This window comes from Ammospiza caudacuta, chromosome 4, assembly GCF_027887145.1.
Source record: "Ammospiza caudacuta isolate bAmmCau1 chromosome 4, bAmmCau1.pri, whole genome shotgun sequence".
NCBI lineage: Eukaryota > Metazoa > Chordata > Aves > Passeriformes > Passerellidae > Ammospiza > Ammospiza caudacuta.
Genome location: NC_080596.1, coordinates 42,413,377 through 42,437,500, shown reverse-complemented (window position 1 = coordinate 42,437,500; position 24,124 = coordinate 42,413,377). Strand labels below are relative to the sequence as shown.

The following is a 24,124-nucleotide window of genomic DNA, read 5'->3' as shown; positions in this document are numbered from 1 at the left end:
AGTAACTAATTCTTTTTGGGTTTTTTTTTATTTGACTGCTCTGTGTCTAAGCTAAAAGGCCTGTGTACTTGGTAGCTGTTTGAGTTGGATATTTCTGAAAACACAGTCTGCATGAAAACCCCATATTTTGTGATGAATACTAAATGAATAAGTACAGCCAAATAGATCTGGGTGTTAGAGTACACTTATTTTTATGCTATACTAATGATAAATAACCTATAAATTGTAGGCAGGGTTGGGTTTCCCACTGTAAGTGTCAACATTTAATTAAGTGCAATACAGTCTGTAACAAATGTAAACAATAGTTACTTCCAAGCACACAAAACTATCAAAACGAGTACTTTGGACACCCTGAGATTTAAGGTTAAACTGGACACAGATGACCTGCCTCGTGTAAATTGGAGAATGCAGTCTGTATGTCATCTCTATGTAAATGTAACCTGCTCCATTATAATCCTGAGGTTTTGTCTCCTTTTCTTTTGTTCTTGTCATTGTTCTATGATTTTGGCACTTTGACTAAGATTGCTTTAAAACCTTTAAATAAATATATAAAAAAAGACCGAGACCATTTTAAATTAAGAGCAGTCATTGCTTATGCCAACACAGCCTTCATCTTCTGGAAAGAAGTCTCTAATCTGTATTCACTGAGGGCCTACTGCGTTAGTTCCGATTCTGTATAGAGTAGCATGATTTTCAGAACACTTTTTCTTCACAGCTTCTATGAATGCCTGTCCTCAGTATTGCAGCAGAGCAGTGCTACATCCTCTCTCAGTTTTGATAACTGTAATTCTATAGTATGTGTCTAGAAGAAATGAATGGTTAAGCAGCTATTCCATGGTTAAGATCACTCTTATTACTCGTTATTCATGAAATTATTTCCTTCAACCACTTCTCTTTCCTCATCAGTAACTTGCAATGTTTGTGCTTTGAGAAGCCCTGGGTTGATGTACATGGTGCAGCTAAGGTTCAGGCTGTATAGTCTTTATGGCCACAATTACAACAACTCATCAATTAGTTTGAGTTAAATACCTTGTTGTCCTTGTTCTTGAAGTCAGTTTTTTCTTTTTCCTAGTGAAAAAACCCCAAGCCTGCTGTTTGATTGCTCATCTCATTTTGATGCTGTGTCAGTAAGATTGCTATACAAATGTCTGGAGTTATTTTGGATTATTATTCTGGCTTTAGTGTCTGTACTCTAGAGCATATATGTCAATTAAAACTTGATATCCTTTTGACTAGGTTGATTTTCATTGTCTCATACTTAAAATTCTTAAGGAAAAAATAACATCTTATGTTTAAAAAATACATATATTTGGAATTACAAAATATTTAAATCCAAGACAGATGTGTTTAGAATTTATTCAGTTCCATAACACATGCAATGTTATCAAGAAATAAGACCTTAGAACAACAAAAAGAATAGTGGAGAGGTACATGAAACCAAATCAGTATTGTGTGTCAAGGCCAGATTGTTCAATTGCTAAAATAGTGCTGTAATAAATTTTGTTCTGTACAGTTGTCAAAATGAGATAATGCTATTGAAAAGGGTTGGCAGATACTACAAGTTGCAAGAAGCATTCTTTGGGAGCAGTTTCTCCATTGGCTTTAACTTTATTTTATGGATCATCACAAATGCTTAAGATGATAGTTTATTTCCGTTATGTTCAGATAATCCATCTCAGCTTTAACTTGAATATTCCATCAGATGATTAGTTTTCCCTGATTCTTGCTCTCATTTGGGAAACTTATTAACTGCATCTAGACATCTTACTCTTTTTATAGCTATTTAAGCCTTTGAATATCAGTAGAATTATCACAAATTCATTATTTTTATGGTGACAGAAAATTCACAGAAACCATATACCTTTGTTCTTCTTATGAACTGCATCTTCCTGTTGATGTCTTATGAATTCATAATTAGCTTTGTAAATATCTTTGGTCGTTGCTTGCATAGGAAGGAGGGAAACTTTTAAATTTATTTAAGGTCACAATAAAATCTTAAAAGACTGTGTTATTGACTGAATGCTTAGCAAGACAGGAATCAAGCAAGGAAGGTCCTTACCCCTTCATTTTCACACGGGTTTCTCAAAGCCCATTAAGAATTTATCAGGAAAGAAAGCACTTTTTTTTGACAGCCAAGTATTAACCTGAGTGACACATTTGTTTAGACTTATAACTATTATTTCTGCTTACTAGTTTAAGCTTCACTGCTTTGTGTCCAACCACAAACCACGGAAATTTCCTAAAAAAAATGTTGCATTGCAAATTTTGGAAATGCAAAAAATGTAAACAATCTGTATTGTTCAATCATTTCCCAGGTGAATGTTATGTCTTCATCTTTGTATAGGAAATTTGTCATCACTGAAAACCATTAAAGTATGGTTTATAAAAAAATTATCAGCAGTTTGGTAGCATAACCGTGTAAATTTACTACTAGGACCAGCCTACATTGTCAGGGAAAGGTTAATGATTGAACTGATTGGTTTTTGTACTTAATATCTTCAAATTGAATAGTTATGTGGCATGAACATAGTGAGGAGAGCACATGAAAAAGGTTATTTAATGAAGATATCCATATTTTAAAAGCTACTAATCCATATTTCAAAAAGCCATTTTTGAAACCAAATTATTTATCTTCAATCCCATTTAAATACAAAGCAAATATCTTAACTATATTCCCAGGCAGTACTTCCTAGCATTAGAAATGTACCACCAGTAAGAAAAACAAGAGGAGAAGGCTAACTTTGTGAATGTGAAAATATGAGCATATGCATTTTGAAAAAAAATAATTCCTGTTTGAAAGATTGCAAAAAAATATACATAGGAAATTCTGCTTTTGTCAAGGAGTGCTAAAGATCCAATGCCTTCTACAGGGCTTCATAAACCTGTCAGACTACAAAAATTATAGTCTTGCCTGAAGGATATAAAGCAACTAATGAAAACTTTAGGAAACACAAGGCTACAAACCCATCAACATTCTACAGAAAATTAAGAAATAAAAAATAAATTACAATATTTGGTTTCTAAGGAAGTACTATAGAGAAAAATTATATCATCTTGAGGTAAAATTTTGTCTTGCATCAATGAAAAGTTTTCTTCTTCAAACTGATATTTTATCAATTTGTTTACTAAACAGTATTTGAAAAAGTGAATCAGTTTCTTAGAGAATAATTTCTGGCATGACTCTGGAAATCTCCTCATGCACTGCTACCAACAAATCAACAGCATAAATCAGAAAGCAAGCCAGTTTTTACATGCATCCAAATGGTTTCCAAAGCAATAGAAATAATGCATGGAATATTTTATCCTTGAAATACACATTTGGAAAAATGTATGTGCAGATGGAAAGCAGAAAGCAACAGTGAGAATTGATCCTAATTTTGACAAAATCAGTTTTTCTTCCATCTAAACTATCTGTAGAAGAAAAATGTATTAAAAAGCCAAACAAAACGGTTCCAAAATATAATTTAAATTTTCTGTGATTTTATATTTTTATGCTAACATATTTTAATAATCAAAGGAAATTCTCATTAGGTGTTATTCAGTAAATGAATGAATTTCAGTTAGGCAAACCTGAGAAGTCTGTTCCTCTATGGCGAGAAATTTGGACCAATATTGGCTTTTTTTCCCCACCCCCCTCTCGAAGCAGTTGACTTGAATGCAAGCCAAGGAATGTCAACCACATGACAGTAATGGCACACCATGAAATCTATCCATGTTTCAACAAGACTTTTGGAGCTGTGCCTGGGAGGATAATGTGTTAGAGAGAGAGAGAGAGGATGAGCATGTTTTGTGGAGGCAATTATAAGTGTCCAACAAGTGAGTGTTAGCAATGGAAGTGATGTTAGAGAAAAGACTTTGCATGTGTGTATTTTCTGTGGTTTACAGTGATAATATCAGAACAACAGTCCTTTCTAAAAGCATTGTATATAAAATGAGACAAGTTGAAATTTTTTTGCTTCATTTTTTTATTTCTTTCCATGAATGAGGCATGAATTTGGAGATGCTAGTTAGTACAGAAAGGAAAGTATTAGAAACCATTTCCTTGTGAGCCACTCAACAGTCATTCTTTAAAAGTTTATGTCTAAAGACATCTGCTATTTTTTTCATTTTGTAATTTATTTACATTTTAATAAATAATAGCATTTTTGGTTCTAGAGAACATTTTAAAATAAGCAGCTGAGGCTCTTTGAGCTTCTGCATTGTTAAAATGTTTTCCAGAGGAACTCAGCAAGTGTTATACTAACTCTCTTTCATATTTGCATGTGAGGAAATATACATGTAAAATGCTGTCACAAAAAGAAATCCTTTGGGAAGAGGTGGAAGTGTTTATGGAGAGTCTTTTTTAAAAATGCAAAAAAATTGCAAAACTCTTCTGGATCAAATCTGAACTTCTGAAAAGAACTAAATTCCTGTGGGGTTATAATGCAGGTGATGAACAGGAACAAATATATAATCATTAAACTGCTCTGTCATAGGGTTTATTGATAAAGAGCCCTTATTGAGTCTGGACTGTTGATGTAAGGTGTAGTCAAAACCCTGCATTATAGAAAATTGAATGCAAATAAACAACAGGCCTGAAGTTGGAATGTGTAGTGCTTTAAATCTGACCTGTAACCTGAAGAGAGAACTGTACACTCTATCACTACTTTCCCAGTACAAATGCATCAAGACAAATTTCAGCATTTGAGAAAATATGTGTCAGCTGCAATAAATAATTTAAAAAGAGTATGGAAATGCATTTATGCAGAATGTGTTCAGGGTAAAGAGACAGTAGTAATAACTCAGAGGAATTTTTTCTGGGTAAAATGAACAAGATGAAGGAGAAGGTCTGAAAGGCAAAGGTTAATTATGAATTTGAGTCTGGGCAAAGAGCTAAAACTAAATAAGCTTTTATTAGTATTGAAAAAAATATATGGACTATTTAAAGTGAATGAGATGCTTGAGAGACAGGGCAATTCAGGCAGAAATTGAAAAGATCTTTCTGTTCATGCTTCTGTGTGGCCAAAAATTCCAACACAGCGCCTTGCTCTGGAAAATGCACCCCAAACCTGGACTGCCCTGCACTGCAGAGGCCAGCTGCTTCCCAGTATTCCCATAAGAGACAGCCAGGCTCACCCTGGGCTCATTCTGGGTGGTGTCCAGCACTGCCAGGGTTTCATAATGAAGCATGATATGCTTTGAGCAGGATGGATGTACATGATCTCTGTAGGTGCGGTTTTGATCTCTGGCAAAAGCTGTTTATGGGACTTTCTGAAGCAGTGAAGAGGTTTGGAAGGAACCTCTTACTTCATGTAGCTGAAAGTAAACATTTTCTGTGTGTATGTGTCATAGGATAATAAATCTCAATGTGATGCAAACACAGCAAGGTGCACATCTTTTTGCAACTCTCTGCGTTGAGAGCTCACATCAGGGAGTTCATATAAAATAAATATATGATGAGATTGAGAGAAAGTGTAAAAGTAAGTACTGAGTGGTGTGGAACGAAGATAAAATTACATGGCAACATGAGCTTTCTGGAGTTAGGTTTTATTTGGGCACTTAATTTGTTGCTATATTTCTGTATTATTTTTCTTGTTGTAAGCAGTAGTGTCCTCATAAAATGACACAAATGAGATTTAATTTGTTTCCTTTTCTTTCCATTTCTGCTTTTAGAAACTGTACCTTTTAGATAAGATTTCACTGTCTCTATCCCTAGGGTCATTGAGCCATCATACAAATGTTTCTTCAGGGTACTAAATTATTTATAACAAAACTAAAACAAGAAGAGTGTTTGAAATTTAATGAATGTGCTTTTCATGGGACAAGTACCCATAAATTAGGAAAGAAGGAGGGAAAAAAAACCCCAAACCAACCAGTAACTGAAATCTTGATCTTATTAAAATAGGATTTAAGTAATGTTTTCAGTGGAAAAAAGATTTCAACCAGCTATGAAGTTGTGCTCCATACAAACAATTTCAGAATATGCTCTGAAATACCTGCTTCCTGATATTGGTCTGTTTTAACTTATAAAATCATTCCAGAAGGTGGATTATTCACCTGCTTTGATAATTTATAACTCAGAAAAGCCATTACAGGCAATGAAAATCTTACAAAATCAGGCAAGAGCATTTTTCCAGCCACAGTGATGATACAAAAAACCCCAAAACACTAAAAAGGTTAAAATTTTCTTTGTTCAAATAATTATTCATTTCTGCTGTTCTTTGCAAATGTGAGCTGAGTTTAAATTAGTGATCTTTCATCTTCATTATTTAGTAAATGAATTTCACTACCACTTCTAGTTTGTTTTGAGTTTGTGTTTGGCTTCTTAGAGTGAAAATCGAACTGATCAGAGAAAGTAATTCTCACTGTAAACCCAATAACAAGGATGCTAAAGGACAAACTGTGATACCTCTTTAAGATGCTATACTGCTATTCCAGAAATCTTCAGCTTGTCACATAGAAGAATGCTACTTCAAAGGAGAAAGATCCCTTTGAATCTCAGGAGATTGGTCTCTGAATTTAATTCCTGGAGAGAAGAGTCTCCTTAAGCATTCCTTGTAAGTTCTCTTGAGCAAAAAGGGAACGTTGTAATAGCAGAGAAAATTATCTAAAAAAAGATTTTATTCTTCTGTTTGCTTTTTAAAAACCAAATAATTAATAGTTTCATTCAATTATAAAAAGAAGCTACCACCTGCTATTGCTAGAAGTGAATTTGTTGTACAAGATTAAACTTTTTTTACTGCTCTTACAGCAAGAAGTATATTACTGCCCAGATCACATTTCTATCGTTTCCTTCACTGATATCAGGGATAGCAGCTTCCAGGCATAACCCATACTTACCCCATGGTTTAACTTGAAGCTTTTTATTTTAGTTATTCTTACATAAACAAAGAAAACTTACATATTTTTTGTGTCTTCTTGGTGCTCTTGGTGTTATGACATGAAATTAGGTATGTCATTGGCCATTGACTCTTCAGCTGAAAGCAACTGACAGAGGAAAACTGAAGTTCTTCCTTTTCTATAATATGTTTTGAAAATGAAATCATCATTTGAGCAATTTTTCTGAGATACTCAACCAATCAGATTAATGTTTTTAAAGAGAATCTGTTCCATAACAAGCAGACAGTTCTCTCTGAGAAGGCAGCTCTTGTGACTCACAGCAGCTATCATATGACAGATTTCTACTACCATTTTATGCCCAAGGCAGATTTTTTAGAGGCTAATAATCTCTGTTTTCCCCCCTCTTTGCTATAATAGTACTTTATAATATCTCAGTTGAAATTTTTGAGTAGACTTCTTTATCATTACTACAGATCAGAAAATAAATAGATATTAAAAATAATTTGTAATGCTCATGGTAAGGCCTATCTTTTTTCCTCCATTTGATGTTTATCACAAAACAGGAAGATTCTCAAATCTATGTGGAGCCCAGTCATAAAAACAGTTATTACATTTCAGTGATGTAACTAATTGAAAAGATTTAGTACTTCATTAAATTGTATGTATGTGCTACACTGAGACATATACTAAATTCATTAAGTATTGTTTATTTCACAAATTCTAGAAAGACCACAAGTATGACTTCAGACTTACTTGTTTTTGTCAAGTTAAGAATATAGTCTAGAAGGCTGGTTTACTTTCAAAACACTCCTAAAATAAATAAGAATTAAAGTCTATACAAATACAGTCTTCTTGCTTATTTAGTATTCCTGCCTTAGAAAAAAATGAGTGCAACTCTTTGTCTTGATAATAAATTAAGATCAGACATAACAATTTAGTTGGGAATTCATATCCCTGAATCTACATTTCTATGTTATTTTCCAAGTAATCATTTGGGTGGAGACAGATATTTCTTCATTAACTTTAACACTGTAATATGGAAAGGAAAGAAAACAGTAAAAGAACAATAACACCAACAACAACAGGAAAAGGAGCAGGTACAGAACAGTATTTACTTGTGTTAACTATTTGCTCTGCAATAGATGGGATAGAATTTCCAATATATAAAGCAACTGACTCATGGAAATGTCTAAAGCAGTATTCAAGGATGCATATTTGTTTTGGACTTTGCTACCACTTTCTCTATTTTACTACCTGGGTTTGTAGTAAGAGGGTTATTGGGAAAATTTTGTAAGGAAAACAGCTGTTACCTGCATGAATATATTTTTAGAAATCTTTGTGTGCAAATTGGACACATCAGTTTTTCTTTTAAACTAGTTGGAAGGTGAGGAAAAAGTTAAAACAGTTTGTAACCCTCAAACTGGTAGGCATGAATGTAAAATATGCGTATTGAAGCATGGAGAACTAAATAAAAAACACATAGAGAGCTGATATCAAAAGTATTAAACAGCTTTTCAAACTACTACTAAAAGTTTCATTTGCCTAGAGACAATCAGGAAAATTAATCTGAAATAAATTTTAAACTGGATTAATTAAACTACATTAAATGTCTATGTAAATACACTTCCTCAGAATTAAAATTACTTTTATTTAATGATATTTGGAAGTGAGTTAAAGTAAATCCAATTAAGGTCTCTTTAATATTGCTTAAGAACAACCATCCCATAACTTCAACACAATAAATGTATCTCATTTACAATTCAGACTTTTGTTGTTTTGGATTGCTTTTCCTGATCAGATCAATGTGGATAAGCCACTCTGCTACAATTTTTAGTGTCATTTACAACCTTTCAGATTCTGATTTTATTTGATTTCCATAACTAAAATCTGTAAATGTATTAAGCTTTTTCCTGTATTACCTGAATTGAGACATCTTGCAAAAAAAAAAACAAAAAAAAAAAAAAAAAAAAAAAAAAAACACCAAAAAAGAAAAAAGAAAATATCATCCATTCCCCCCTTATTTATTCTTTAAGGTTTAATTTTTAGCACATATTTGATCAGTTTATTCAGCTTTCAAAAATATTTCTTATTCTCAGAGCCAATATTTTTCTAAGGTAAGCAGCTAGAAAAATGTTAGTGTGATGTTTGTGTGATGAATTTTTTTGTTTCCAGTAATGTGTTTAGATTTATCAGCATTTCTGAAGCCAACAAATACTGGGGCTATTTGGATTCAATATTTAGAAACTAATTTCCCCATTTTACCACATAGCCTCTTCATATCCTTTCCACAGCATAAAATGAAAAGATGGTTTGTTATTAATAAGTGTATTTCCCAGTGGTGTCAGGCCAGCAAAGGAGCAGCATGGTAGCATGTTTACATATTTATAGGACATTTGCTTACTTTTTTTTCCTGAATGATGAATTTGCTTGTAGATCCCAAATATGTATGAGTGCAATAAAAGAATGGCAAAAATATGGTCTCATTGGTTCAATGCCAAATGGATTTGCCAGTGAGATTTTGTGGCAGTCATAGATAAAGGCTCATTTTTATTAAGAACCTAATTTTAAAACAAAACCAAGGAAAGCCTGCAGTATTTAATTTTAAGTTTTGACTTCATGATTGATAGTAGAAGACACAACCATAAGGCCTCCTGCTCTAACTATGGAGTAGAGAGAGAGGGACAGATATGTTTCACAAAGCATGCAGCTGTCTGTACTTCAGGTGTGCTGCTGTACATCCATCGTTGGCACCAGGGTGAGAGGAACATGGAGTAAGCTTGGACTTCTGGAAACATAATTCTTGTTCTTCAGAAACATCATGTTAGTGCTCTGGCATAATTTTGACTTGATCATTAATGGATTATCTGACCAAAACTGTAAATTAAATGAGCTCAGAAGCAGACAAAGCTAATCACAGATGCATTTGTTACTTTTCTGTTGTTCCTTTTTTCCGCTGGTGAATCAGTTCCATTCTGACTTAACTCTGGTTTTGCTTTTCCTTTTTTTACTGCAGTTTATTATGCTGACATACATCTTTATGTTGGCCTGGCTTGGAGTTACAGCTTTCACTTCTCTGCCTGTTTACATGTACTTCAACCTGTGGACCATTTGCCGAAATGCCACCGTAGTGGATGGAGCTAATCTCTGCTTGGATCTTCGCCAGTATGGTATGTAAATAAAAAGCACTAAACGAAAAGATTTCACAAAAGAAAACATTCCACTGCTTTGCTTCCAAATGTTTGAAATAAACTGTTCAGTGTTTCTGAAGCAATTGTCAGGTGTCTCTCCCTGCCCTTTTACCCACTAGTCTAAATAGTGCATAAAAGATGAACTGCATTGCCCGTCCTGACAGAAACTGAGTCAACCTTGTCAATCTTCCCAGAGAAATGAAAATCTGTCATGGGGCTTTGGCTTAGTCTCTTCAGAAATTGCTGTAAGTTGTCTAAAATGCTTAATTAGTCATCTATCTGGAGAATGACTTTTAATTTTGTGGTAGGACACTGATTTGGAGATGTGAGATCTTGGTATCAGCTGTCTCTGCAGAGGTGAATTGGGACACAAGATTAATTGCTTTCAAAAACCTTGATGGGGACCAACAATACTGATAGTAACACTCTAAGAAAATGGTTGAAAGAGAGAGAGGGAGTGGGGCTAAAACCTGAATGCTGGAGGTTAGAATAATGTTGGGTTATGCACCTATGTGTGTTTTGAGAGAATGTGAAATTTGGGTAGAAAGGAATTTGTGATCTTAAAATATCTGAGAATTCTTGTGTTGGTGATGGTAATTCAATCCTTCTACAAGACTGGTTTGATTCTACATGTTATGGTCTTCGTGATTTCTCAACCCACAGAGTTTTGAGCAATCATACTCTCAACAGACAGTTTCTTGTCTTTCCTTTCGTTTCCTTGGCCATTTCCTTTTGCAAGAAAATGGTTTCAATAATAGTAAACATTTCAATTAACCTGAAATAAAATATTTCACATTTTTCTTTCATGAGAGGGAAGGAAAGTTGGGGATTTTTATTGTTTCGTTTTTTTCCCTACACAGCACGGCAGGTGAGTTTAAAAAGCAATTATCTGTATAGATCCCATCAAGTATGTTATTTTTCTTTCTATGACCTTTTATTTTGTTAATATTCATGATTATTTTTTTCATTAATTCTATTTAGGATGTTCATAGAACACTAATATGGACATTGTGTATTCTGTGAATGTATCTTTTTACTGCGGATTTTTTTTACTGTGGATTCAGCAAAAAACACTGATTGATGTTAGGAAAGAACCATTTTTTATGGTAACTGAGTTTATTGCAGTTTTTTCTTCAAGCTAGTCCTTGATTTAGTATCTGGACACTAGCTAAAGGAAGCAAGATAGCAGATTCTACTTATTGCTGCTGAAAAGAGAAACAATAAAGTCTAAGTTTGTGTAATGCTTTTTTATAACTTGTGGAAGAAGCTTTATACCAGATCAATAAGTTTGAAACCAATATAGAGCACATTTTTCCACATGAGGGTAGAGAAGGTTTGCGAACATTTGCAGTGTATAAACTGGTTGCAAATCATTTCTGGTTCTTTAATCCTTGTGCTGATCAAAACTGAGAATAAAGATATCTTCAGAAATGGCAGAACAGTTGTTACCTACATGTTTCTTACTGGGGCTTTTACCAAATAGATAATGTGTTTTGTGCTGGCTGAAATAGAATAGAATCCTAGAATGGTTTTAGTTGAAAGACATCCTAAAGACAAGTTCCAACCCCTTGCCATGGGGCAGGGAGACATTCCACTAGATCAGGTTGCTCAGGACCCCATCCAACCTGTCCTTCAATAATTACAGGAATGGAATGTCCACCTTTTTTAGGGAAACATATTCCAGTGCCTCAACAACTTCATAATAAGGAATTTCTTCTTTACATCTAACCTAAACTTATCCTCTTTCAGTTCAAGCCATTACCCCTTGTTCTACTGCACATGCCTTTGTATAAAGTCCCTCTCCAGCTCTCTTGACAGACCCTTTTAGTCCTGGAAGGCTGCTAAAAGGTCTCCTCAAAGCCTTCTCTTCTCCAGGCTCTGCAATTCCAGCTGCCTCAGCTTGTATTCGTCAGAGTTGCTCCAGACTCCTGATTGTCAACAAAACCCAGATATCATTGTTAAAATAACTTCTTAGCTTTTCTCATATAAAGGAAGTTGATCTGTACCAGGAATTCCAAATAATGTGAATATTTGTTCTTCCCCAGGTATTGTAACTATTGGAGAGGAAAAGAAGGTTTGCACCTCGTCAGAAAGTTTCATCAAGATGTGTGACTCTAATGAGGTAAATAAATATCATAGTATTTTTGGCAAATCCATGATATATGTTGTAGCAGGAAATAGCTGGTATATGTTTTCTTACTGTTAATGGTCTAATTCTAGCTATGGAGATGAAATAAATCACAGTGAAAAACACAGTCAAGCAAGTAGTTTTCCTAGTCTTTTACCAAATTTAGTCAGTGCAATTTTTCCCACCATTTGTTTTCTAAATGTGCTTGTGGTTTGTTTGGATTTTTTTAATAGTTCCAGTATCTTTTTCTTTGTTACTGAGATGTTTTTGAAAGCTAATGCCTCTGCTGCACAGTGAATAGGTCCATATAATGAATCACTGATTGAAGGGCTTTTGACTACTCTTGTGACAGGACAGCAAAGATTGCAAATAGATTTGGCCAAACCTTGTTGAACATTAGGATAGTAACTCTCAGTACATTTTGCCTTGTAGTTTTTCCCTTGGGCAAATGCCACCTGTTTCAGTGCAGCTGAGGGTTCTGGTTTTGTCTTTAAATGTTAAAGGATGAAGACAGGACAAAAAAATTACATCTGACTAAAAACAAAGAGAGGCTAAAATGTTGCTCCCTCTGAAGCCAGAAGGGTCAAGATATGCTAAGTGTTTTACTGGGTCTTACTATGGTTGAATCAATCTTAGAGGGCAGGTACACAGTCCTCCCTTACACCAAAACCATTTTCCAAAATCAGCTCTTGTGGTGCAGTTGACTCTCTGTGGCTGCTGCGTAAACCAGGTCACTGACATTAAAAGCAAATGTAATAATTTGGTTTGGGGTGAGGTGAGGATGGTGGTTAATTTGAATTATGTAAGTAACCTGGTTTATATTATATCATTATGAACAAATTTGAGAGGAAAGTAGATCAATATATGAGGATGGAAAGCTACAGTTAATGAAGGGAAAATGGGGTTTCTTAGGTTGTCTCTGCCACTGGAGAAGCCACGACAAACATAATTCTTGTAAGCTAGTATTGTATTGTAGAATTAAAAAAAAAAACCAAACAAAACCCTCAAAATGTGCTGGAGTGTTTATTTTAAATAATTAATTTTCTTAATATTTTATTATGTAAATGCTGTATATTTAAATAGAGTTACGCTTTTTCCCTGACATGAGCATTGTAACAAAACAAGCACAAGCACAATGACATGTAGTAATATCAATCTCTTGGAAAAATATTTCTATTCATTACTTTTGTGGAAGGGTGGCACCAGGAAGGTAATTATTTGTTCCATGTTAGTGTGAATTTTTGTTCATTTTTTGTTTGCTGTACAACCATGGAAGTCCTTTTCTTTGCCTCCCTTTGCAGCTAAACATGACATTCCACTTGTTCATTGTGGCACTTGCTGGAGCTGGAGCAGCAGTCATTGCTATGGTAAGCTACCATACCCCTCTATACCTCATCTGGATTGCTGATACCTTCTGGTTCTGACTTAGGATCAGCTGCTCAATTTCCATACTATCACCCAAAGCTATTATTAAAATATAGTTCTGTAATTCAATACTCTCCCTTTTTCTCTTCTTTTTTTTCTTAATATCTTGATGGATTCTCTTTTAAGTAGAATATCATGATTACTTTTTTGAATTGCAAAAAAAAAAACGTTTAAGTACATGCTCAGAATTTTCACTTTTTTCTTGCTGTCTTCAGACAAGTGTCTGAATTCACATGTCTATTTTGTAACCATAGTATTATACTTTTATGATCTCTGCCTTTCTGGGTATTCATAAGCTTGCCACACTGCTATTTTAGGAGCAGAATCTTTTTGTCAGTTCTGTGAATATATGTGAATGTGTTGATTTTTCTGTCAGGACTAATTTTTCTGCTCCTTTATAATGAAGATCACTTTACATTTTGACATTTTGTCAATGAGAAGGTTCCACTGAGAAAAAAGTATGTGAGCTAGTACCCTGCTCTTCTGTCTTTTGTCTGCTGCATTTGTTTAAGCATAAAGATATTTTTAGACTCACAATTCTCTACTGGTGTAGGTTTGCATTATGCATGCTGCAATGGGAAATGTAAAGTGACTGTTACTTTGTTCTGATGCTTTCAAAAGTGTTAGTGGTGGTGATTCCTATATACTGTTTATACTAGTAATTTTTCTATGGATCATAGGGCCATGATTTGGTTTTTTATCCTTATAATTAAATTTATAAAAAGAAAATATTCAATGAAGCTAGTAGTCCTCTTACATCAATGATATTTTTTGGTTTTTATCTGCCATTTTTTCATTATTACATGACACCCTGCAAACAGCAAAGACAGCTAAATGAAAAATACGTATTTTCAATGTAGTTTTTTGTTTCAAGGCCACAAATAATAAGTTTAATAGTAGAATGCAATTAATAATAATAATAGTTTTTTCACACTGAATTTTTTCTGCTTATAGTTCCAAAAATGGTGACCATATAGCAATTATGTTAGTATATCATTAGTGTTAGGAAATTAAATCTAAGAGATCATTTGTTTTCCACTGTGTAATTCTTTTTAAGTATATTCAGTAGATATCATAAAACGCTATTTTGTTCAGATGAAAATTCTGCATTTCAAACTAGAGTTTTGAATTCAAATAGCCACCAAAATACATTCAATGAAAAATAATACATCTTAAGTGACAGCAAATTAAGTAAATACATTGTGTCACATAGTTTAAATACATAATACTTTCAATGAAGTTTTTAAAAAGTCCCTTTGAAGCTCAGCATATCAAAGATACCATAGCTGCATTACACTAGGCACAAACAACCTTTGAATTCACTTTGATGGTGCACATTTATTCACATGTTTTTGAAGGATTACCCATTTCCAAGAATGCTTTCTGCTGAATTTTATATTGCGCAGAGCAGACATGATAACACTGTTCCAACAAAAATATAAATTAATGTTTTAAGTGCTAAATGGCATACTGTTCCAGTGCTGGTAGATGTATGCTTAATTAAATTTTTGCAGCAATTTTTTCAAGTTTCAAACTATGCTGTTTGTTTTTAACCTACCATTCTAATCTGTTAGGTACCTAAAAACTATCACATTCCACTCTTTGATAGTTTAATTTCTAAAACCAGCATACCAGACCACATCTCTAGGCTAAGACAAGTGCTTCACACTTGACATAGTACCCCAAACACAAGGGGAATAAAGGAAAACTCGGAATTTTGTAGTTGGACATGCAGACATTAAAAGGTTTCCCTTTAAGGAAAGCTTATTTTCCCAAGTTAAAAGTAATTTAAGGGAGGAAAAAATAATTTGGGGTCCTAAGTATCTCATCCAGGAAGAAGAAATCTTTTTTCTCCAGATCTTACACTCAAATCAGTAGACAAAAGTAATGCATCAGCAATGAGAAACAGTGTGCAGAAGTCATTTCAGTCATTGGAGAATGCGTGCCCTTCACTACATGTGCTGCTTCAAGAATAATCACAAATATGAAATGATGACATTTGTCTTAGTGTGCATCCAGAACATGTTTCTGAAATTCAACAGGAAAATTAGATTAAAATACCAGTCTTTTACAAAAGAAAAACCTTATTAACATAATGGACTCTCAAAACATTTCTTGCAAACAATTACTTTAAACCAGAGTAGTCCATCTGACTAAAGTGGTAAGTATATGGTATTTATGGCCAATCAGTAACAGTAGAGCAACATCAGTGCTGAATGACAGAATCAGTAAAATCTGCTTCCTGAAATGACATTGTAAGTTATGACATCAATATAATCCACTATATCCTCACTTCTGGATTTGCAAACAATTGCAAGTGCCAGACTATTTAATTTCTGAAGATTTCTTAACCTCTCTATTGTCAATATGATTCTACAAAATTCACAAAAGAATCAGCTTATTCATAAATGTTAAGCCCATCTGTCCCCAGGATACTTTTCATAAAACTGGGTTTGAAAAAGATATTTTTCAAAAAGTAGTCATTTATTGCATAACCAATAAAAACTTGTTAAAACTTGCAAAACCATTTGATCACAAATCACAATATCCTCATATCTCTTGGTCTCAGATTTGCTTATGAATGTTAGATTTTTTTTTTCACAATTCACTAGATACCTCTTTAGTCTGCAAAGGAGAATGTTGTTTTTGGGGTTCAAAAGGAGAATTGTCCTACATATTAGGACTGATATATCAAAACCTCATTTATTTTACAGTATATATCAGGGAAAGTTTCATTTTGCAGCAAAAATCACTGTCAAAGAGTTTATTTTGAAAATGTATCATTCTTATGTCAATGCAAGATGGGGAAAAAAGAACCAAAACCTGATAGAATTATTTATGCTGTAAATGCTTTTTGAGAGTCTTCATCATGGGAAAAAATAGCCAGGCTTTGGGATCATGTTTAATTTGTACCATATATGATTCCAAGCAGTACCGTTCTTTCTTATGTCTGAATGGATAACAAAGGCGTATGGAATAGATAATTACTTATACATTTTATACATGCATACCTATAAATTTTACTGTTGTCAGTGTTGTGTTGGATAGAAACAGAAGACTTGAAGTGGTTTAAATGTAAGCTCTAGCATTCAACAGTTGATTGTAAAGTCAGTATACATTCCAGCTGTTATGTTTCCCCAGAAACACTGTGGAAAATCTTAATTATGAGATGCAAAATTTCCTTTCTCAAAGTTACCATGTGAGCTGGTAACTCTTTTGCCTTAACTTCCACAGAAATTATGTCCTGTAAAGTGGAGATGCAATCAGTTCTCCTGAAACAGGAACAAGGGAAGTGTAAAGTGGTCTATTCCTCTCCCCAGTATGATTGTGGTCTTCTGCAGGTTGTGAGATGCATGTAAAGGGAGGAATTAAAGTTATTTAAACTTGGGTCTTGGGGATGAAGTGACATGTCCTGCATGGAAAAATAAAACAAACAAACAAAAAAACCAAACAGCCAACTCCACAATTTCTAAACACTGAAGCATGCTTTCACCTTATGAAGAAATCTAGGCAGGAATAGGTATGGAAAGACCCTGCACTGCCTTGCATATGTCTGTAATTGAAACCTCCTGAGGCAGGCTATGGAAGCTGCCTGGCTTCAATTTAAGTAAGCCTTGACGAGGGCCCCACTGGCTTCAGGCTATTCAGGTCATGGAATTGTGAAATGCAATTAGACAGCCACTTAGAAATGACCTCCTTACTGTGGCTATGTTATCTAGGAACTTGGTGTTGAAATAAACAACAAAGGTGGTGATACTGTTCAATGTATATGTCATTGTAAACATGGATATATATTTGAGATTATTTTAGGTAAAGTAGCTGTTTCCTGGCAAACCTTCCCACTTACATTGAATATAAACTCCAAGAGTTTTTGACAGTTATTACAGTAGTGTGATCCAGTAACTTCATAAGGAAAGGATGGGCAAAGAATGGGTGTTTAATGAAGGTCAGACTGTTACCAATATACCTTCAAAGTAGTCTATTTTTTAACAAATTAAAATGCTGAGTGAAATTTCAAGACATTAAGTTTAAATTTTTGTTTTACTGGGTCATTAACAAATATTTTGTGAGGGTAAGAAAAAGTGCCTACATCATTCCATTTTCATCACAGATTCTTCAGTTGCAAGGCAAATATGTTTTAAAAGGTCACAAAGATCTGAGTACACTGCTCAGAGAGCCCCTCATGTCTGCAATCTGTTTGAGGTTGAGACTGTATTTTTAACTGAAATTTCAGACTCAATGAACCAGTTTTCATTGGGTGCAAATTGCAATTGAGATGACAAAATTTTTAGTATTACCAGCCTGTTTATTTTGATTTTTCTCAATCGTTTTACTGCAGAGAATTTAAGGCATTTCATATGGGGATCCAGGGTTAGGGTCTCCCATTTGTTCTAGAAATGCCTGATCCAGAAACTACCCATGGTGAAAGCTTTTGGAAGAGCTGAGTTAGGATAGAAGGTGTTTCCTTTTCCTGTGTACTAAATTATGACTGGAGAACTTTCCAGAGTGACACACAACATGCTGCTATCTCCAACATATATATTTATGGATTGCTTTGCTAGTGTTGCTCTCTAGATATCAAGAAAATCCTAAAGATATGTAGAAATACTACTCTCTAGTTTTTTCCCTAGAGGACAGATTCTCTGTACAACTTTCTATTTTATGTCTCCTCAAGTCAGACAGTTTTACTCAAACAAGGATTAATTGGAAACTTGACATAAACTTGACATATGGATAAAAAAGGTAGAAAAAATATCTGGTCCTTTTAAGGGCTTCAGAATGCTTTCCTTGATCATACTTATCCAGATTAAGAAATGTACTTTTGCCTGTACTAATCAGCAACAATTGCCCACAAACAATTGTGAAAAAAATGTCCAAATATTCCAAAAGAAAAAAAACCCAAACATATTAGAATGGATCTGTTAATTTTAAATGAATCTAACATACTCATATGTACAATAGTACAGCATGAAAAGGAGAATTTGCATAATCTCAAGGTGGTTTTTTATTGTTTATTGTATTATTATTCCATTTAACTGAATCCCAGTATAATATCTTGATTTCTTAGAGAGGGGTAAATATTTTGGATCTCACAAAATAGTGCATTGCTACTGAGGAAGAAGATTGACATAAATTAAAGTAAGTTTTCAGAAAGTGTCTGAAAACCTGCTAGGGAGGGAATAAATGTCCAGAGAGTCCCCGCATAAACTAGTTCAGTATCCTTGTGGAGCACTTTTTTTTTCCGACTGAATACAGAGTAAACAGAGCATCCACTTTTTTTCAACTATATTTTGTCACATTTTGCCTAACTGAATTTATTGACACTTATTGACAATTTCCCCCCAGATTGGTGAGTTAAATACAAAGCTAGAGTTGTAGTTGAAAGAAGTCATGGCTAAATGAAAAGAAAATGCTAACTTTAACAAAAATTAAGAAGCAGAACTTTCTGTAATTGTATTAGATATGCAATCATAAGATGTGTCTATGGCATATTTTGATTTTAAGAACTACTTTAAGGAAAACTTCTTCAGTGGAGAAGGCATTTTTACATTTATCTTTACAAACTAACTGAAAAATAATGCAAGGATTATTTGGAATTTGAATTTTTCAGATTTTAGGGGTTTTTTCCTTGTATCTGTTGCTTCCAACTACTACTTATAGTAACAGTAACAGCTATGAGGTGAGTAATCTGAAGATTAATGAAGCCTGAATTTGCCATCATGGTTCTGTAGTACTTCTTGACACAAGAATACCTAGCTCCTGCTGATGAGCACCTACAGCTGTGAGTTTACACGTGCTCTAATCTGACTACCACTATTGTTTCTTAACACACTGTTACCTCTCTTACAGGTTCATTATCTCATGGTCTTGTCTGCTAACTGGGCCTATGTGAAAGATGCTTGCAGAATGCAAAAATATGAGGATATTAAATCAAAGGAGGAACAAGAGCTGCATGATATTCATTCTACTCGCTCTAAAGAGCGGCTCAATGCTTATACATAAAAGAAACCTTGTCTTACTTCCTAACATGTGAATGCTTTGTTGTTTAACTAAAGGCCATCCTACCATTTTAAAAACAATTGAAAGTGCTTCTCACAAAAGATAGTTTGGGTGACTTACATATCACCAACCTACAATTCTTGGTTGTCTAGCACTTGGTTTCCTAATTAGTTCTTACTTTGTGTGACCATTCTATACCACAAAGCTCCTAAATAGCCTTTCCTGAATCCCCTTAGGCGAATTAGTTCTGATAGGTCAAGGATACTAAAGTATTGTCAAATACAACTATGTGTTTGATTTTTTTAATCACTTTGTATGTGTTATGCATAACACCTTTTGCATTGTTTCTTATATGTTTTTGGAAAAAAAGTAGCTTTTTATACTTTTTAGTTTTGAGTTCAGTAACTACTTTAACTACAGGTATACTTCAAAGGGACCATTGTACATGATGTACAATATATAAAGAAAACATTCTGATGACTTTCCTTTATATACGGAAAACCTGCCAGAGGGACCCTGATCAACTTGAATGAAGGTCCTAAGAACGTTTTAAACAATCAAAGGTGCAATTTCTAAATTTGTAATAGTGGGTAAAAAAATAAAAAAAAAGCGAAAAAAGAAAAAAAAAGAAAAAAAGAAAAAAGTGCTTCTTATCTTTGTTAACATTGTATTATTGATGTTTTTAAAGAATATTCTCTTGTTTCAAGTTCCATGGGTGATAATTCCTGTTTGTATTGTGAGCATGCAGTCCGTGGTGCTAACAATGCATGGCCACTTGCCTTTTGAAGGAATTCAATACCACGGCTACCTGTTAACGAGTTATGGTATATAGACAACTGTTAATTAAGTGATATAGTTATTCATAGTTTTCTACAGAATAATCTCTCTTTAATTCAATGATGGTTATGCTAAATTGGAGCTGTCCATGTGATGATGTAAGAAATTACTGCTTAGCTACATTTATGAAAGTAGTATATCAAAAATGCAGTGACCATAGGAGTCAGATGTCTTTTTACCTGCTTTAAAAATTTAAATGGATTGCACCTGTCTGAACTGTAAAAGATATATTAAAGGAGACTTCCATAAATGTTATAGCTTGGCTTCTAGCTTTCCTACACATAATGGTTTACCTGTATTACGTTGAAGTAAGGTGAAAGACCACTACAGAGCTTATTATTTCAAAGTGTAGTAATATATTTGAACCTTTATTTTGATATGAAAGTGTTATCAGAATGAGAGGTCATCTTAATTTGAAAGAATTACCTGTATCAAAAACAGAACAAAAAAACCCTATTTAAGAAAAGTCTGTATTATTGGACCAAATTTGGTGGATTTTTTTTTTTTTTGCCTATTTCTAATGCTACAAGAATGCTGTAAAGTGTCTTTTAAAGTGATGTAGCCTGACAAGACATTTTTGTCAGTGTTAAAAACCTTAGGTAGTTTTGTGCACTTATTGGACCATTGTGAATTCTCTCTCAGTGTAAGTGCATTTCTAATAAGACTTCTTGAGTAAAACTCTTCTTTGTACTATTACTAGTCATGCATCATCAGTAATTTTTAACAATTCTTGTAGTAAGTAGAAGGTAATACTATAGTTACTTGTGGCATGATAATGCATTAAGTAGTATTAGTTGGTTGAGTTATTTTTCTTTTTCTTTTCTTTTGCTTGTTTTGGGTTTGTTTTTTTGTTTTTTTTTGGTTTTTTTTGTTTTTTTTTTGGTTTTTTTTGTTTTTTTTTTTTGTTGTGTTTTTGATTTGGGGTTTTGGTTTTGGTTTGGATTTTTTTTTACACTTAAGCTGTCCTACGGGGTCAACAGTTTTCTGATAATGTGCAGTACCGGTATTACAGTTCTGCAAAAAGTATTAGGAACCTCTTTTTGGACTCTATATTGTAGTGTTTCAGTTTTGTGTCTTAAAATGTTTGTGCTGATTTTTAAAACTATGTCTTTTAAACTCATGTAATGATGTTAATGCTTTTGGCTCTTCTCTGGTATTAGAGTTTGTATTTTCACAAAGAATGCTTTGTAGCAGGCATTACAATTAATCTGTTTTGTACATAAATGTGCCAACAGCTTGATGGTGGCGTTTTTGAAATGTAGAACAAAGTGCTTGCAAAATGTAATAAACACACTTGTGTACTTTGTGTTCTTGTTAATTCTTTGTGTAGTTTTTCTTTGCCTATATTGGACAGGTCACTGTAATTAGAAATGGAAGAAGCTTGTTTCTTCTACAGACCTTGCTATTGCACAGACTGCTTAAAGTATGTCTCCTAATCAGCATTTAGTGTCAGAAATCATACATCTTAAGACTAAGAGAGTAAAATGTTTTCTAAGAGCAGAGTTTCATAGTCTAGGAAGTGCCAGGTAGCAGAAGCCATGCTTGCTATATTTTTAACATATGAGTCAAAAGAAAAATTGGGAAAGGTTCCCATTACTACAGTGTCATTTGGAACAGCTCAGCAGAAACTGGTCTGACAGCAGTTTGAATATTGCTGAGGATACTGATACCATCCCGTGGTATCAGTAGTACTTTGAAACCTCAGTGACAATACTATATTACTTACATGCATGTAAAGTAATTTAAATGGTTAAGAGAGATCTATAGCTGTGCCAACTAACCTGATATCACTAAAGAAATTATTTAAAATACAGTTCCACAATGTGCTTGTTTCTCAGTTAACCAGCTGTTGTGGAGCTCTTTGTGTGCTCTTGATGAGGACGTGTGTCAGGATGGCAGAAGCAGCACAAGCCAAAGGAGTAGAGGAGCTTCCCACAGCACAGCACATCAATCATAAGTGATTCACTTCAAAGTCTGAGCATATTTGGTTTATTCCAGAGACTTCTCTGTTTGTTGACACCCTAAGCTGATTTTTCCTGAGTTAGGCTGCAAGGATCTTGCCTTCTATAAACACTTCTGTGCTCAATCTAAACTTGTGCCTATTGTGCTTTTAAGAAACAAGAAAAACATTGGAGGTTAATCTGTTTGGGCCAGGTTTTTGCTGGACAAAAGGCTGCAGTTAAACAAAAAATTTCTGTTTAAGAGGCTGGAATCCTCTTAGAAACTCAATTTTGCATGTTCATCACAGCTTACTATGCCCCATAAAAACTACTAATAGCATGTTACAAAACAGATTCAAAATTGAGATAGACATCCTTCCCAGACCCTGTCTCCCACTCAGATCTCCCCCTTTTCTTTTGCAAAAGATTATTTTATCCCTCAGCAGGACTGTTTCCCTCAGCAGCAGTGTTTCTGCTTTGAGTACAAGCAGATAAAACATTGAATCAGTGTGATTGAGACAATGCACAGCAGTGCACAGCAGATGTGGGGCTCAGTGTTCACACCTTGGTAGAGAGAATGGCAATTTTTAAGCCAATACATCATACAGTTTGGTGATGTAGTTAAAGCAGGAAGTTATACTGAAATTCTATGCCTAGTTAATACTTCAATATAGCTAATTGTATTTTTTCCCAGAGGACCTAAACTAATAGGATTTCCACTATAACTGAAAATATATGTATAAATGAATTTAAAATTATATATGCAACTTTTAGTCCTATATTAATACAATTATTTAAATTGTAATATATATGCATTGATTTTAAGTACTTATTGAACATTACCATGATTGCAACTCACATTCAGTTGATATAGTATATATTTTAAGACAGAATATATCTGTACTGTAATTCCTATATTAGTCAAAGGCAACAGTTTATAGAGTCTTTTCCATCATCAACATCCAGTGCATTTTTAAAATTTTCACTTCTGGGTTACCAGAAGTATTTATGTAGCTGATTTTCTGAAGAGCACATCTTAGTTTATAAAACATAAAGAATCAAACTATAGTAAATTTCATCTCAATTGGAAAGGGGGTGTTTATACAAGCTCTCTCTTAAAAAAATCCCAACATTTTATTTTCATTGGGTTGCACAGAAACCCCACATATACTGTTAAGCAGCACATCAATTTATGTCTCACATTTCAACACTGCTTCCATTTTGGGTAGATTTCAATTGTAAAGAACAACTTCAAAGCACACAGAGTCTTTACCAGCTCTTTCTGGCCCACACGAATTTTTCTAACTTGTATTTTCTACAAGGGAGGAACTGCAACAGTTTCTGGATTTTGCAATTTTCAAATATAGTTTTTTTGTTCTTTCAGGTGTCTGCAGAGGATTCCAACACATCACAGAGTTGCTTCTGTGTTTAACAATTATTAGCAGTGATGGAGGCAGGTAAGTATTTCTGCTGGCACACCAACAGAGATGGTGACTGGTAGAGAAGTGGATCATCTTTGGCTTGCAGTAGTCTAAGCATCAGCCAAATTTGCAGCTACTCTGCAGGGAGAAATTTATCTAAAAAAAGATTCTGCTCACAAGCTGCTGTGGACTCTTTCCTTCCCTGTGTAAAGTGGAGTTTGGTCAGATAAATGTGAGCCCCAGGGAAGATCATTTCAGTTGGTCTTTGGTTTGGCACTGCTGAGCTTCCCACCTTTGAAAGGGTTGGTTGGGGGCAGGTGCATCTACTTTAGGAGTTATTAAAGAACAAAACAAAACTAAAATCCC

The 24,124-nt window shown here is 34.1% G+C and overlaps 1 protein-coding gene across 1 annotated transcript in view; it reads left to right on the top strand.

Annotated features, from left to right (window-relative positions):
• GPM6A (glycoprotein M6A) overlaps positions 1-21,690 on the top strand; it is a 112,402-nt gene extending 90,712 nt beyond the window's left edge. The window contains exons 4-7 of the mRNA XM_058803090.1: positions 9,833-9,986; positions 12,053-12,129; positions 13,437-13,502; positions 19,411-21,690. Coding sequence (XP_058659073.1) covers positions 9,833-9,986; positions 12,053-12,129; positions 13,437-13,502; positions 19,411-19,563 — 450 coding nt within the window. The 3' untranslated portion in view covers positions 19,564-21,690. The remainder of the gene's footprint in view (positions 1-9,832; positions 9,987-12,052; positions 12,130-13,436; positions 13,503-19,410) is intronic.
• The last annotated feature ends 2,434 nt before the right edge of the window (positions 21,691-24,124 follow it).